A 17431-nucleotide genomic window follows, 5' to 3' on the forward strand; every position below is an offset into this window, starting at 1 on the left:
GCTTCTTTTCTGTGTATGCAATGATTTTATACACAGTGACTGGAATGCAACAGAGGCTCAAGCACTGTTTGTTGAATGAATGAAGGAAGGAAGGAATGAGAAATTCCTCCCTGAAGAAATCTTTTGCATAGACATGCCAAATATCCCCCCTGCCACAGTTTGCAGACTTAAAAGGTTCCATCTGAGTTGACTGAGAGAGAAGGAAGGGTGGAGAAGGCCTGGGGTGGGCTGCTCCTGACCCCTGCCTTCACTCTGAACCAGCTTGCTCTTAAAGGCCGCCCCTCTCTCCAGGGGGACGGAGACTGGAATGAGGGCCAGCCTTGCCAGCTGCACAACCCCTCTGCACCCCAACCCAGGTGGCACGAGTGACCAGAACCAAGGCAGCTGAGCCTCAGGTACTCCCAGGCACCTCCTACTCTGCCAGGGCCTGCCAGTAACCATGGCTCCAGCAGGGGCCCACGGGAATGCCCACGCCTCCAGTCTCCACCCAGTTTCTCCTGTCCTGGAGCCGAGGGGAGGCCCCTGAGACCTCTGAGTCTCCTGGGGCGGCATGCCCACTGCAGTGCTGTGCCCGCAGCTTGTGAAGACATCCTCCAGGCCAGGAGGAGAGACGGGCCCACTCTCCTTGGTTCCCTAAACACACAACAGGATTTTGAAGATGGAGGAGAAGTAGTTGCAAGTCTATAAAAAGGGAGCTTGTGTCAAAGTAAGCTAGATGTGGCGTGGCATACCTGAAGCAGCAACAACAGCTGTCTTTTCTAAGCCCCAAGCCCAGCCAGAACCGCCCCAGGCCCTTCTGTTTATAGAGCCTGGCCCAAACTGACTCTTGTTCCAAGATGTCCAGCAGAGTGGTAGAGGGCATGGTCTTAGGAACCAGACCTGCTCGAATTCAAACACTTAGCTGGGTACATGACCTTGAGCAAACGACAGGCTGCCTTCACTGTAAAGTGCAATAATAAGCATGACCTAGGTAACTAATAAGATGGCTGTAGAGATTCAATGAGATGGCCCCTGTAAACCAACTGAGGCAGGAAAAGCATTCATTAAACATTCGCTACCGTTCTTATTTCGCTAGCTCCTTTGACTGGCCCTGCTGTGAGGAGGGAGAGTAGTTCCCAAGTTTCAGTTGTCCAAAGACACCACTAACACCAATTTTTCACTGGTATGGTAAAATATACTTTGGTTCTACCATAAGTGATGAAAACCTGGGTTCTGGTTCTTTTACTGCCATCAACTTGGGTGTGTGACCTTGGGCAAGTCATTTCACATTTCTGAGTCTTGTTTTCTACCATGTGCTAATGAAGGTTAAGCTCTAACCCTATAGAACTGCATGGTTCATTGCAGTTGTGTGTGGGGTGGGGGTGGGGGTGGGGGTGGGGGTTTGAGCCAAAGGACAGCTCCAGGAAAAAGAAAGGCAGTTTTAGTGTGCTTTCACCCAGGGATATATAAAGAGGAAAAGGAGACGTGAGGTGATGAACATGAAGAACACATTCTGACAATTCACCTCACACTCCCCATCCTTCTCTTCCAGCCTAAAGTCAAGAAGGCAGAGTGGAAGCCCCATGCACCTACCCCTGAGACATGTGGGGAAAGGGGATGGAGGGAGAGCAAGGCGTGGAGAAGTCGACCACAGCGGAGCAAACCCTTGCCCACTTCTGGGCTGTGTTCCCAGGCTGGTTCCAACTCCCTCCACCCTTTCTCCCTCCTTCCCACTCCCCAACTGCAGGCTAGGAAGAGCCCACCCTGAGTCCAAGTTTTGACTTTGGTCCGAGGATCAAAATGATAAATGTTTCCAAAACGTTGACATTTGAAATGTAAATATTTGGTTGCACAATTGGGGTTAAAACGAGGGTCAATCCACCCCACTCTCCAAGCGCTTCTCCTCCCGCTGCCAAGCCCAGGATCCGAGGCTGAGTGCGGTTTATAAGATTATAGCGCTCGGTCTCATTTAAAGGGCTGTCAGCATTTCCATTCTCCGGCCTTTTTGGGGAGGCATTTATAACTGAGCCATAAAAAATGCACCCGGGCTGCAACTTGGCATCTCCGAGGCTGCGCTCCAGGCAGGGCGGGTTTTGCGAGCATCCACTCCGAATTCGTTTGGTTTCTCAGGAGTTAGACCTTCGCACACTCTCAACTTTCCTCGCAAGGGTAGCCAGAGAGCAGCTGGCCCATTATGATCTCCAAGCGGGTCCTCTCTCCTGTCTCCTCTCTCGGGCCCTCTCTCCTGTCTCCTCTCTCGGGCCCTCTCTCCTGTCTCCGCACCTTGACGCCTCATCACCCTTCAGCTTTCTCCTCCGCCCCTCTTGAACGAGCGCGGACCCCTTACCCTCACCCTAAGACCTCCTGGACTGCAACGTTCTCTTAACCGTCTCCTGCCAGCGTTCTTCTTGGAAGCTGTCAGCGGGCCCTGCATCTGAAGCCCTCGCCCTAGAAGAGGCACTGCTCTTGGCCCATCGCAGAGGGCTCGAGACGGATCTCCCAGACCTGCCCAAAGCCACAGACCTAAGCCAGAGAGTGAAGGATCCCATCTAGGAGAGGGTGAGAGCAGAGACGGCAAACAGCCTGGCCAAAGGAAAGGGCAGGATCTGGCTCCTAGGGGCCCCTCTCTGAGACCCAGGTGGGTGGCCCACGTGGGGCGGGGCAGGGGTACTCACAGGCGTTCGGCGTTGCGGGGGATGCCCCGGGGTACCGCCCGGAGGCCCAGCCCGTGGCAGTCCACGCTGGCGGCGGAACAGGTACACTTGGTAGGGCAGGCGGCTGCGGGGGGCCCGCTCAGGACGCTCGCCAGCGCCAAGGCCAGCGCCAGGCAGGCGCGCACGGTGGCGCCGGACCCTGTCCGCCCGGGGGCCATGGTGTGCAGGGGCCCGCGCCCAGAGGAGGCAGCCACGGCTGGGCAAGACGCTAAGAGGCGCGGGGGAGAACGGACGGCCTGGGGAGCGGGCGGTGGAGTTGGCGCGGAGGAGGAGCAAGCTCGACACTCAGGCGCGCGGGGCGCGGGCGGAGCGGGGTGCGCCGAGCGGCGGGGAAGGCAGCAGCTCCATCGGCGGGGCTGGCGCTGCCCCGCTGCGCATCGCTCGGAGTGCCCAGGTGCGGAGCGCCCCCTGGCCCCGCTGGACCGTGGCCCGGGGTGCGAGCTGGGTCCGTGACCTGGGGCGAGCGCAGTGGGTCACGGCGCCCGGGTAGGTCGGCCTTGGGACTGGACTCGGGAGCGCAGCGGTGGAGGCTGGGGCACAGCGCAGCCGGGTGAGCTGGCCGGCGCTAGCTCTCTCCATTCACTGAGCAAGGCAGACACCAGAGACGCGGGGCCCACCCCTCCTATCCCCCCCCCCCCCTAAAAAAACACGCCAGCTCCGCCTCCCATTGGCTGCGCGGCGCGTCATGTCGACTAAGTTGGGAACTTTGCTGGAGCCACCGAAGCCCAGAGGGAGGAGGCAGTAGAGGAGGGAGAGGGAAGGAACCAGGAAAGGAAAGGGGCTTGGCTAGCAGGGCCCCAGAATTGAGACTCATTCACCAAGGACGGATAAGGCTGGCGGTACTTTTTCCTGATTCTGGCACTGAGCTAGGCACTCTGCTTGTATTCTTTCCGTCAATCCCAACACTGTCCCATAAGGGGGCATTTAACTACCCTGATTTTATAGATTTAAAAGATAAAAAAAAGAGAAACTCAGAGAAGTGAAATGACTTGCTAGAGGTCACACAGCTACCAGTAACCTCAAATCATGGAACTAATTCCCCCACGTTTTTACATCACAGTCTATTAAAGCTACATCCCTATCTCATCTACAAAGATCCTCATAGCTCCTACCTAATCTTAGCAAAGTCCCACAACTATTCCTAAAGGACCTACAGTATTGACACTAATGTATTTCACAGTCACACATGTCAGAGAATATGGTTGTCTGTGTTGCTCAGGTCTCTGATGCAAACCCTACCCAGATGTCTGCCCTGCTTTACCCAGACACAATGCCTGCTGAGCTGCTAAGGGCAGTGATGCCCAGGGACTTGGACCCCTAGATTCTCAATGCTGTGTTCATAGTCCTTGTACTATTGCAGGGTGACCCTGTGCCAATCATGACACCTTCGAGCCTTTGTATCCTCAAAGCCAGGGGGCCATAGCCCTGTCAGGGTCTACCTCGCTGGGTTGTTTGGAGCATCAAAGAATAGAAAGTGTTTTGCAAAACAGTCATTCTCATGGGAGGCAGTGCTTCTGCCCCCAGCACCTTCCTACTTCAGTGCCTGCTCTAAATTGGCCAGGTCTGAGCTTTTCCAGATGCCGGTGGGGCGGCTCATGTGTTAGAGGCTCCATAAATACTTGTAGGAATGATTTTGTTTGTTTGTTTGGAGGCAGAAAGCAGGAACTGGAGGAAGCATTGCCCAGACTTCCTTGAGGTCTGCTCACACTGGAAAAGTTTGAATGAGTGTGCACATACACACATGCACATATATGCTTACACTCAGGCTCACACGCACCCAATACACCCTCTCACTCAATCACACACACACACATGCACATGCATTCTCAGAACACAAACACAGATTCACACATACCATGATGACTATGCCACTGAGAACTCTTTCCTATTCTTTCATACAAATGCTATTCTGATTCCTTCTACTTCATTTTCCTTAAGGAAACTTTCAACTACTTGATCACATCCTGTGAATGAATATATAGTAGAGGTGCAGATTTTATTTTATGGTACTCAGCAGATTTTCAAAGTCTTCGTTCCAGGAACCCAATTGTGTGTATGTGTACACACAGACACACGCACACTTTAGCCTCCATCATTCATAAACACATTAGGTGCAATTTACTGCTGTTATTCTTGGGAGCTGCTTTCCGTACATATGCTGTTGTGATCGCCCTCTGGTGGCCATAGAGGTCTTTGGGCCTCTGGTCCTTACAGTGACTTCAGCATTTAAGAACTCAAAACATCCTTTCCTCTGAAGCTTTCTTCCAAACCTTGAACCGATTTAGTACCAGGTCCGAGGCAGATGAGAGAACTGGGCAAAGGCCCAAGGGCACACACACCAGCATCTCAGACTGTCGGTATAGAAAAGAGTAGTGTTTTCTTTGTTTTCCCGAAAGCATTCTAGAGCATGGTTTGCAGTCCCTTCAGGCTCGGCCTGGGTCTGTGCTCTGAGCACAGTGGAGAGGGGCAAGCTGTGTTTCCATTGAAGCTGCTGGGGGGCTTCATGAGCCTCACTAGATCTCTAAATGACTTCATAGACATCCAAACATGCTTTTCCCTGGGAGAACCGCTTTAGAACAGAGTACAGGGATCAATTATCCCCAAGCAAGAGGCAAAGGCAAGAAACGGGAGGTAGACAGGACACTGGCTCCACAGGATCAGGGACCATTTGTGCTGGAACGGCCTTAGAAACCACCTAACCTGGCATTTCTGCAAGTGCATTCTAACAACTACGAGTTCCGTGTGTTTCCTCGTGGATTCCGCACGGGATGGGGTCGGGGTACTTTCCTCGGGCAAAAATGGAACGAGCAATGCCGTTCACTTTCACCTGTGTGGGAGATTTGCATCACAGGTGAGTGAATGAAAGACCCCGAGAAGTCCTGGCTCAATATTCCTTTAACCTAGTTTTCCAGTTAGCTTCACGTGTAAAATTCAATTTCTTCTGAAATTTTGGGGGAACCCTCAATATAATCCAACCCTGTGTTTACTAACATGGAGACCGAGTTTCAGAGAGGGGAGAGTCCAAGAACAAGGTCACCCAGCTCAGTAGAGAGAGAGCCAGAGCCAGAACACAGGGCTTTGTCGTCCCCCCTCCCCCCCCCCGCCCCGCCCTGAGTCTGCGGTATCTGCAGAGTGTCAGCCTTGCTATAGAAGAATTACCCTCTCCAGAAGTAAATCCTTGGGAGGGCAGGCTGCTGGGTGAGATTTTCAGAGCCAGAGATGGCTTTTACACGCTGTGATGTGATTTTTCAGTTCCACATAACCCTCCAGGACAAGCTTTTGGATTTTTCCTCTTTTTTTCCATAGGTTTCTCAAAGAAAATATCCCCCCATTCCCTCAAGGAAACCTCCTTCAAAGTCTCTCCTCCACCTGTTCTCGGTCGCTCCATAAAAAGCACCACCATTCATGCGGCTACATGAATCAGTTGGGGTTTTCTTGTTTCAGCAACAGAAAATAACTAATTGAAGTTTAAAAATGATTTTTTTAAAGAAGGCTTTTGGGTGGCATATAAAATTTATGAGGGAAAAAAATGAAGAAGGAGGATTAAAAAAAAAAAAGACAAGAACTAAGGCAGGATCTAGGTGCCGAGGCCAAGATTCCCAAATTCCCAGGAGAGGAAGGCTGATTGGCCTGGCTTAGGCCACGTGATCACTGTCTTGGCCAGAGAAGACAAGAACCTGGGGAGTGACAGTTCCAAGGAAACTACACTAGCTGGCGGGGCAGGAGCGGTCCTCTCAGAGGAAAACTGGAGAGCTGTCAGCCAGAAAGGTATAGGATGACGAGAAGGCAGAACAGCATCAGAGCATCTTCCCTCTGTCTCACGGCAGGGCCATTCACTTCCTGAGCCCTGTCCGTGTTCCCCTGTGATTGTCTCTTGAATCTGACCCTCTTCATTTTGGGGCCTTCTGCCATTGCTCAGACCCTACACGCACAGCCATTGCTCACACGGCCCCCACAGCACTCCTGTTCCTCATATGCTCCAGCTTTATACCAATCCATTCTGTACCCTGGTGATCAAGGGGTTTTTCTAAAATGCAACCCTGACCATGCAGTCCTGAACTTGGATGTAGATTTCTGCCTCTGCCATCTCATCTCCCAGCAGTCTCTCCTACCCACTCGACATCTCTTCTGGGCCATCCTTCTCTTCTCTTTCCTGTCTGGCTAGCCCAGACTCAGTTTAGCTGTGCATTTCTTCAGGAAACCTCACTGGTCCAGACTATTAGATTCTGAGAGGCAATGTGGCTCTGTATATTCCATTTATTTCAACATTTTATTATAAAAATTTCAAGCATACAGAGGTGTCTAATCCATTTTTGCAGGCTTGATGCCTGGAGGTGCAAATAAATCTTTGATGATTGATGAATGAATAAATGAGAGAAAATGTGCATGAATAATCCTCCCAATCAGCTAGCTTATTTGACATTCTCTTGTTGCAGTTTTACTTATTTTGATGAGTGTTACTTTTTTGGAGGAGGAAGGGGGAGGTTACATTCTTCTAGAATTTCTGGGAGGGGTTTTTGAAACTATACACATAGCCCTCCACCCCATTCTGATATGCTTGCTCTCAGTTTATTGCAAGTTGCCATTTTTACTGGTAACTCCAGTGGATTGTCGGGGTTCCTCTCTGCCCACTGTCACCCTCTTATACTCCCCAGGGTGCTGACCTGTATGAGAGCATCACCTGCACTCCCTATGGGTTGGGCATGTGGGGAACTACCATATTTCCCCATGTATAAGACACACCCTTTTCCGAAAAATTTGGGGCCTAAAAACTGGGTGCATCTTATACAGTGGTTGTAAATATTTTTTATTTGCATTTCCCGTTTGAGGAGTTATATAAATTTTATGATGAATAAAACGAGTTCAATAACTCTATGTAATACGTTTTTGTTTTTTTTTTCAAAATTTGGGCCCCCAAATTGAGGTACCTCTTATATATGGGAGTGTCTTATACATGGGGAAATATGGTAGCTCAGAGAGCTGGAGGAGAGGCCAGGCCTTCCTCCACAAGGACAGCAGTTCCGCAGCGGTTGCCTTCCTCTACTGGAGGCCACAGTTCCAGTGTCGCAGCGACCACTTCCACCCCCTTCTCTCTTACAGGGTAGGACTAGGAACAGCTTCCACTGTTGCTAAACCTGGGGCAGTCCCCACCCCTTAGTGATTCCTTAACCCTGACTCACTTTTCTAAATAGTCCCTTTACTGAACTTCCTTCAGTTACTCCTTTGAGTTGTGTGGGCTGTTTTCTACCAGAGACCCTGAACCTGACACATGACTGCCCTGAACCAGTGGAGGCAGCTCTCTGAGGAGTGGGTGAACAGGGAAGGAGGGAGAAACCATGAAAACTCTGGTTCAAATTAAGCCTGTGATCTCCATTCAATCCTCCTGGGAGAGAGAATAACCCATGTAAGTGAATGCTAGGTCTCTGGTTATAAAGCTGGACAGATGAGAAACAGGGGTGAGGGGCCATGTGGTCAGCGGTATGGCCCACACTGGCACCACAGAGTGCACTTGGCCCATTTTCCAGAAGTGTAAGTGGCATCTGGCTTAATTTAGAACTCAAACAACCATTTTGAAGGAACTTCGTATATGCCTAAAGAAGATACAACTCACAGCTGCTAATAATCCAATTAGGAAGACAAGATTAAGAAAGAGGAAAGAAGAGAGAAAAAAATATATATATAGTATAAAATTAAATACTAATTGATGTGGGTCAGATAGTAAGGGCTCTGAAAATTCTAATGAGGGAGAAATCACTTTACCCTGGAATGGAAGGGCTGAATAATAATAGCATTTGACATTTGAAGAACAGATTTGATGTTATCAGTGGGAAGGAACAGGGCCTGTGCATTGAGGGAAGCAGAAGCAAGGAGGCAGACATAGAATGCGTTCGGAGGTGGGAGAAGACGTTGGGAGCATGAGTTATAAGGGAGTTTGAGGCATACTTCCATTGGTCTGAAAGCAAACTTGAGAAAAAGAGCTTCGATGCCTGATGTTTCCTTGCACGGAACTTGGCCACCTTGCTTTAGAACCTGGAGGGCTCTCTGCAGAGGCCATGGCTCTAACCTTGAGAGATGATACAGAATGCAGTTCCCAGAAGGGAACCAGAAATGTGCCCAAGACCTACCGCGCCCTGGTCTAAGAGGAGGCCAGATGATCTGGGGAGCTCTTGTTTCTCTAAACTGGTACGTCAAGATGGCGACTCAGCCAGATGTGGGGTGAGGCTCCTGGTCCTCAGTGCCAAGCTGCTGACTTGAGCGGCCTGGCGGACAGGTGAGTGCAGCCACGGGCCTCTCCAAACTGTTCAGTGAAGACTTGTCTCATACAAGAGCAAAGCAAGATCTGTCACTGGGGAAATGGCTCTCCAATCTGAGGAGTATTAATCACCTAATTAACCGGAACACCTGCTCATAAAACTCATCTCACCCAGGGAACCAAATTAAACAAAGCATGAGGATGTGCTGTGCAGACTTGGCGGTGGCATCTGCATCCTTGGCTGGCCTCCTTGGCACTGGGGCTCACAAAACTCTCTAGCCAGGTGTTGGGCTTGACAGAAACTTCAGAATACCGGCCTTCTTTAGCTAGCTGTGGTTAGTGCAAACTCAGACAATCTCCTCTTGCCCCTGATGTGCTTGGGTATATTCTGATTGTTTTGCATACATTAACTCTTTAATCCTCACAACTAAATGAAGTCCCCTATTATGGCAGAAGTTGGCTGAAAGCTCACAGATCCACTTTCTTCTTCCTGGATACACAGGAAGACTACATTTCCCAGACTCCCTTGCATTAGGTTGTGGCCATGTACCTCATTTTGACCAATAAAGTATGTGCAGAAATGATGCAGATGACTTTCAGACTTGGTTTTACATAATCAGACAAGCCTTCTCTCTTTGTTGGCTGGACAAATGGGGGTGGGGGGTATCCAGTGAAGGATCCCAAAGTGCCTTGAGATAAAGTCACAGAAAGGAAGACACCAACATCCCTGAATCACCACATAGAAGTCAGTGGCAAACAGTCTGTAACATCAGAGAAACCTAAACTCCCCACTGAGATTTGGGGGGTGTTTATTATAGCCATTAGCATTAATTACCCAGGCTGATATACCAGTGTAATCTTGGAAGTTATGTTCCCCCTAATCACAAAGGATCAATCCTAGGGAAAGCTACTATCTATGTGGTATGACTTTAGAAACAATAGAGAATTCCCCTCTCCCCAAAATAATACCTTTTCCTATTGGTTAATTGAGAAAATACTTTTAATTAATAACTCTCATTATCTTCTCTGTATTTCTTGTTTATTCATTCAACATATATTTACTTCCTAGATGTAGGTAGTGTTATACATGTTATAGGGAAGCCAAAGTAAACATGATTGCTACTCTCATGGAGTTGCGTATGTGCGACTGATGTAGAATAAACAACTAAACAAAAAAGTAAATATGTAATTACTAATTCTAAAGTGTTTGGAAGGGAATTAATAGTGATGTGATAAAGACTAACTGAGTCTGGCAATGTTTCCAAAAAGTCATTAAGGGAAAAGACGCAAAATATAAGAAGAAGCTGGCTATGATATAATGGAGTTGGTAGGTCACCATTCCAAAAGACAAAACAGCATGTGCAAAGGCCCTGGAGTAGGAGTGAGCTAGTTGGGAACATAAAGAACGTAGGGCATGGAGGATGGATCCTGGAACAGGAGAGATACCTATTATGGGAAGGTCCAAATTATTTCTCTATCACTGTTGTAAAGGAGACAATGAGTGACAGTGAGTGATACTACTCCTTTGATTTGTGTATGAAGAGAAGCCTAAATTTTTTGGATTAATCTCATCTGACATAGAGAGTATTGCAGTTCCAGGGCTTTTTGCATACAGGGGGATGATAAACTAATTAGAGGATTTGTATGAGAGCTATCTTCTATAGGCAGCATCCTGTTTTCCCACAGCTTTTAAGTTTTTCAATGTGGCTAGGGTTTAAGGGGTGGAGGTGATGAAGACCACTGGGGTAGGAAGTGATTACTCTATCCTGGGTCAGGCACACACATATTAGCTCAATAATTAATTTAGGTCAAACTTTTGGAAAGAGAGAAAGAAATGAGACCTCAAAAACTACTTGGCAAAACGTTCCTCTTATTCAAGCCCCTGACCACCTTCAGACATCTTCTTTTAACTGCAACAGGGCCCATCTCTAGGTAATGCTTTTTCTTGATGACTGCCAGTAGAGAAATTCTGGTTACAGGTTGCTAATTAGCCACCCTTTTGACCACCTACTTATATCCAAATCATGGTAGACATCACTAATCAAGCACAGTTTTCAACACAGAGCTCCTAGGGGGCTTCTCAGTCATTCTCATTGTTCTGCTGAGGCAGCTTCCAGCAAGTGATTACACTGACAGATAAGTTCAAAAGCATTTGCCATCCCTGTCCCAGCTGTGCTTGTTTGGCTTGTGTTTTCATTCTTCCCTTCTACAGATAAAAGCATAGACAGAGGCGGCGGATAAATTGCAAAGGTGTCATTTAGTGACCAGTGTGCTTTGAAATTTCTCTACCCTATCCATGGATCTCCACAGCTGCTATTTAGATCCACCAGCCCCAGATATTAAGGCAGCATACTCAGCAACCAGAATTTTATGCATCTAGTTCTCTGTTTATAAAACTGTGGATCTGCCTGACCAGGCGGTGGCGCAGTGGGTAGAGCGACGGACTGGGATGCAGAGGACCCAGGTTCGAGACTCCGAGGTCACTAGCTTGAGCGCAGGCTCATCTGGTTTGAGCAAAGCTCACCAGCTTGGACCCAAGGTCGCTGGTTTGAGCAAGGGGTTATTCGGTCCGCTATAGCCCCACGTCAAGGCACATATGAGAAAGCAATCAATGAACAACTAAGGTGTCACAACGAAAAACTAATGACTGATGCTTCTCATCTCTCTGTGTTCCTGTCTGTCTGTCCCTCTCTCTGACTCTCTCTCTCTGTCTCTGTAAAAGAAAGAAAGAAAGAATGGAAGGAAGGAAGGAAGGGAGGAAGGGAGGAAGGGAGGAAGGGAGGGAGGGAGAGAGGGAGGGAGGGAGGAAGGAAGCTGTAGATCCCCAGAAAGAAGATGCCTACTGAGAAGGGCTCCTGGTGGCTCAACTGGGCTTAAATTTTTAAAAAAACAGAGTAAAAACAGAGCCTAGCAGCTCCTTCTAAACAGGGGTTTTCATGCAAACAACACTTCAGGGAGAAGCCTGCACTGAGCTGCCTGCCTCCTGCATAGAGCTGCCTTTCTACACTGTGTTTCTGCCATCTGAGCCAGTCCTTGGGGAACTCCTGGAACTCTGTTTCAATCAATAGGACTGAGGTTTCCACATCCAATTGAAGCTGCCCAGCTATAGCCCCATCAGCATCTTCACTGACCAATCAGGACAGTGCCTTTTGGACCAATTAAACTGCAAGGATTTTGAGTCCTCATCTGCATGATGATGAACCAATCAGAGGCCAGTGGCGTGGCGTGGCGTGGTGGGGCGTGGCGTGGTGGGGCGTGGCGGGGCGTGGCGGGGCGTGGCGGGGCGTGGCGGGGCGTGGCGTGGCGTGGCGGGGCGTGGCGTGGCGCGGGGGAGTGGGGGGGGGCAAGGACTTCTGTCTATATGAGCTGGCTCACCTCTGGCTCTGAGAGTGCGGTTTCCCTTTCTACCAAAGACTGAAGATAGTGTTTCCCTGGCTGGAGCTAAGACATCAAAGATGTGGCACCAGAGCAGGACAGAGCTGCATAGCTGAAAAAGGGCCTGGCCCCAGAGCTTCCTAGCCCTGGAGACACCTCATAGCTGAGTTGTTGCACCGCTGAACTGTTTGCACTGAATAGTTTCTTTATTCATCGCACCCCAAATCAGGGTTCCTGTTGGCATTTAATTGGCGCCAATGACCATTCATTGACAAAGCAAAAATGTGGATGATAATTTCACTGTATGCAAGAAGGATACAATATAGAGCAGCAGTTCTCAACCCCAGATACATACTGGAAACCCTGGGGAGCTTTTATGCTATACAATTCCCAAACACCATGCTATACTAATTAATTTCACGTCTACATATACATCCTAAAAAACTCAGCAACCCCAGATCTAGTGTACACATGTAAAAAAGGATGCTAATTATAATTAGCATTGCAAGCAAAGGAAAATTATTGGGAAAACCTAAATGTCTATCAAAATAGTGGATAAATAAATTGTGGTTATACATACAGTGGAAAACACGCAGCTGTTTATATGTCCTTTATTGACACATTCATATGAATAAAGTAATTAGAAAATCAATAGAAATGTAAACACTAAATTCTGGACAGTAGCCACCTATGGGGAAGAAGGAAGGGCAAAGGGATAAGAAGCTTCAGCTCTGATGTTTTCTTTCTTTATAAAATTGTTAAACAAGTATGGCTGAATACTAATGTCTAGCAAAGATAATGGGTCAGTTCAAGAGTGATTTTATATTATTTTTTTCAACTTTTATATATGCTAAACTATTTCAAATAAAAATCATTTTCTCTGCCATGTTTTTAATATTTAAAGGATCTATCAATTTCTTTTTTTGAAATAATGTTTTTTCAAATTTCCAAAATACTACTCTATATTTCTGTAAATGATTTTTTCAATATTCAAAGTGTAATATTTCATATAGTCACCATCATATAGTTCCATTATTTCAAACTTTTGGAGGGTTAATTCCATTTTTTAATGTCTGCTGTTCTCTTCATAGTGGATTGCTTCCCTATGCGGTTTTACTTTTTGTATGTAATCTTCTTTACAATAATCAAGTGAGATGTATGAAACATCATTAGCACAGTGCTCCCTAACTGGTAGTCAATACTTGGTCATTAAACAGTAGATAGTTGTACTATGAAGTCATTAATTATGTTCCAATATGCTCAAATACATTCAACATAATAAATTTTAATAGTATATTTGAAGCAATATAAATGCCCAATATAAATTGTTGTGTAAACTATAGTACATTCATTCACATAAATGTACACATTAAAATGAAACCATTGAAATAGTGGTTTTGAAGGTTAATGTCATAGAAAACATAGTGTTAAATAAAAGAAATGATATGTAATATCAGAGGTATATGGGGTATCTAATTATGAGGAGACTGGAATAAAAATTGGCATTAAAAAAAACCACCACGGAGTTCTTTGCTATCTTTGCAATTTTTTGTTCTAATTCTTATGATTTAAAAAATTAAGATATCAAATAGAGTTCATACTTTTCTAGGTAGCATCCAAAGAAAAAAGTACCACATAATTCATATTATCAGATATAACACTGTACATTTATGTAGTTTCCCATTTGAGGCAATTATGAATAAGGCTGTTGGAACGTTCTTGCACATTTCTCGTTTACATATCTCTGACCTCCTGTTGGGTATATCTAGGAGTAGAATTACTAGGTTATAGGAAAGATTTGTTTTCTCTTGATGCTGTGACTAAATGGCATAAACTTAATGGCTTAAGATAAGAAAAATTTAATAACTTACAGATCAGAAGTCCAACATGAATATCGAGTGGGTGAAGAGCAAGGTGTGGGCAGGGTTGCGTTTCTTTCTGGAGCTTCTAGAAGATAATTCATTTCCTTGCCCTTTCCAGCTTCTAGAGGCACCTACTTTCCTTGGCTCATGCCTACCTTCTTCCAGTAACTTTGATCTGAATTCCACTTACTTTTTCATCTGGTTCTCTCTTCTGATTCCTTCTTCCACTTTTTTTTTTTCTGAAGTGAGAAGCAGGAAGGCAGAGAGACAGACTCCTGCATGTGCTCGACCAAGATTCACCTGAATGCCCACTAGTGGGCAATGCTCTGCCCATCTGGGGTGTTGCTCCATTGCAACCGGAGCCATTCTAGCACCTGAGGCAGAGGCCATAGAGCCATCCTCAGTGCCCCGGGGCCATCTTTGCTCCAATGGAGCCTTGGCTGCAGGAGGTTAAGAGAGAGATAGAGAGAAAGGAGAGGTAGAAGGGTGAAGAAGCAGATGGGTGCTTTTCCTATGTGCCCTGGCCAGGAATCAAACTCATGACTTCCACATACCGGGCCAATGCTCTACCACTGAGCCAACAGGCCAGGGCCTCCTTTCTTCCACTTTTAAAGGCCCTTGTGATTACATTGGGCACACACAGATAAATCTCCTTATTTTAAGGTCAGGTGATTTGATTTGCAATCTCAGTTTCATCTGCAAACTTAATTCTTCTTCACCATGTAACCTAACGTATTCACAGATTCTGAAGATTAGGCCATGGGCATCTTTGGAGAGCCATTATTCTGCCTATCACAAAGGATATGCTTATGTTCAGCTTTACTTTAATGTGTGATACCTTTCCAAAGTGTATACCTCTATACATTCTACAACAGTGGAGTAAGGGTCAAATTGCTTAATATCTTTGCCAATGCTTATTTTTTTCACTTTATTCATTTTGATGGCATTATACTGATATCTCACAGATGTTTTCATTTCTGTCTCCCTAATGACAAATGATGTTGAGTATCTTTTCTATTGTTAACTAAATTTTGGAAAGCTGCTTTTTTTAAGAACTGATTTGTCCATTTTTCTACTGGGTTTTTGTCTTTATTATTAAGTTGTAGGAGTTCCTTAGATATTATGGGTAGCAATCCTTTGTGAGGTGTATGTACTATAAATATCTTCTCTTAATCTGGCCTGCAATTTTACTTTCAGAGTGGTGCCTTTTAACAAATAGAAGTACTTAATTCTAACATAGTCAAATGGTCTTTTATTGTTAGTATTTTATAGTTATTCTATTTAAGACATATTTGCTTTTTTCATGTTTTCATTTAGAATCTCTATTTTTTTATATTTAGACCTATACTACACCTGGGATTTTTGTATAATGTGAGGTATAAATCAAATTTTAATTTTCTCATATTGCTATCAAATTGATAAAAAATTAATTTATTGGAAAAACACTTCACCTCCTACTTCATTTCAGTGTCACCTCTGTCATAAAATGAGTAAACATATTTGTGTATGTGTCCTTTATTGACTTTTTAATTTAAAATGCGATGTTTTTAATATTTAAAGGATCTATCAATTTCTTTTTTTGAAATAATGTTTTTTCAAATTTCCAAAATACTACTCTATATTTCTGTAAGTGATTTTTTCAATATTCAAAGTGTAATATTTCATATAGTCACCATCATATAGTTCCATTATTTCAAACTTTTGGAGGGTTAATTCCATTTTTTAATGTCTGCTGTTCTCTTCATAGTGGATTGCTTCCCTATGCGGTTTTACTTTTTGTATGCAATCTTCTTTACAATGAGCAGTGTGTGTGTGTGTGTGTGTGTGTGTGTGTGTGTGTGTGTGTGTATAGAATCACATACAGCATAAGTTTTGGCCTAACACAATATCTAATCACTAGGGTGTACACCTGAAACTAATATAATAATGTATATTAACTGTAATTGAAAAAAAACTATTTAACAATAAAAATAATGTTTTAAGTCTATTGTTCTTTCATGCAAAGTCTGGAGCTGCCTTCTAAGCAGTTATCCAGCAACCCAGCTATTTCAACCTAGTGGCTAACCTATCTCAGGATGCAGCTGCCACTGTCACTGAGGAATGAAAAAGGAAGGACAGGAGAGCTCGTGCCTTTTTTTCTGTGCTTTAGTCCAGAAGTGACCTATGTCACTTCCACTTACAGTCCATTGCCTAGAAATAAGTCACATGGCCCTACATGCAACTGGCCTGGAAATAGTAGGGGAGTATATGAGTATTTGATAAGCAGTAAATGTTTCTGCTTTTTAATCACAAATATTCTTTTTCCCCTTTCTTCCTGATTGTAGAAAACATTCAGGCCCTCCCTTTCCTTCAAGGGAAGCAACACAAAGATAGAATTAGTCACTTCATCTAGTTCAGATTCCATCCGATTCCAGACATGGTTGGCCTTTTGAGGACTTTGAGCCAAAAAAGACAAAGATCTTCCCTTCTCCTCAACACAGTGATAGAATTTCAGTGAGCACATCTATCCATTCAGAAAGGGTGAAAAGGGAGATATACAACAGTTATCTGTCTGTAGCAATTCTGAAATGGCACTGGGCAGACACTGTGAGGGTTCACTTGAATGGGAATGGAAATTTCTTGATTATTAATTAGTTTCTATAGCCATATTCTTTAATATCAAGTTCTTGGAAGGTTCGTTCTTCAGTTAGTGGTGTCTGTTTCTTCTCCCTCATGATTGACTGATTTCTGTCTTCTTGGGTACTTTGTAACTTCTGTTTGTGAGCTGATCATCAGTATGGATTTATGTGTGCATGAGTGTTGTAGTCAGTCGTATGAAAGTGTTTCTCCCAACTGCTCCAGGGAATTCACCAGCCCTGGACTGCTTCTTTCAAACATCAGTTTCTCAGTTGGGGATTTTCATGTCATAAGTAGTTTAAATTTAGACTCACATGCACCCAAACACAAGCTTTGGGATATGATTTCTCATGGGAAATTTCTGACTTCTCTGAGCCACAGGGCATTCAGTTAAAGATTTTCTTGTCCTTTTCCCAATCTTACTGCCCAATTCTCTTTCCCAGAGGTAATCGGTATTCTAGAGATGGTCTGCATCCTTCCCATTTGTGTATTTTTACTTTAACTTTGAACCCCTAAAATAGTATATAGTATTGAAATACATACTTTTTAAAATTTATGTTCAATATTCAGAGTGGAACAAAAGTAGGTTTATAGTTGTGAGTACATGGAACAGAGTTTATTCTTATATTATT

The 17431-nt window shown here is 45.2% G+C and overlaps 1 protein-coding gene across 2 annotated transcripts in view; it reads right to left on the bottom strand.

The window, feature by feature from the left end:
- Positions 1 to 3271, bottom strand: part of SLIT3 (slit guidance ligand 3) — a 616611-nt gene extending 613340 nt beyond the window's left edge. For both annotated transcript variants that reach the window (XR_010746197.1, XM_066342686.1), the window contains exon 1: positions 2655 to 3271. Coding sequence is in view for 1 of the 2 variants with exons in the window: in XM_066342686.1 (XP_066198783.1) it covers positions 2655 to 2851 (197 nt within the window). In the remaining variant the exon portion in view is untranslated. The remainder of the gene's footprint in view (positions 1 to 2654) is intronic.
- Between the last annotated feature and the right edge of the window lie 14160 nt (positions 3272 to 17431).

This window comes from Saccopteryx leptura, chromosome 6, assembly GCF_036850995.1.
Source record: "Saccopteryx leptura isolate mSacLep1 chromosome 6, mSacLep1_pri_phased_curated, whole genome shotgun sequence".
Lineage (NCBI taxonomy): Eukaryota > Metazoa > Chordata > Mammalia > Chiroptera > Emballonuridae > Saccopteryx > Saccopteryx leptura.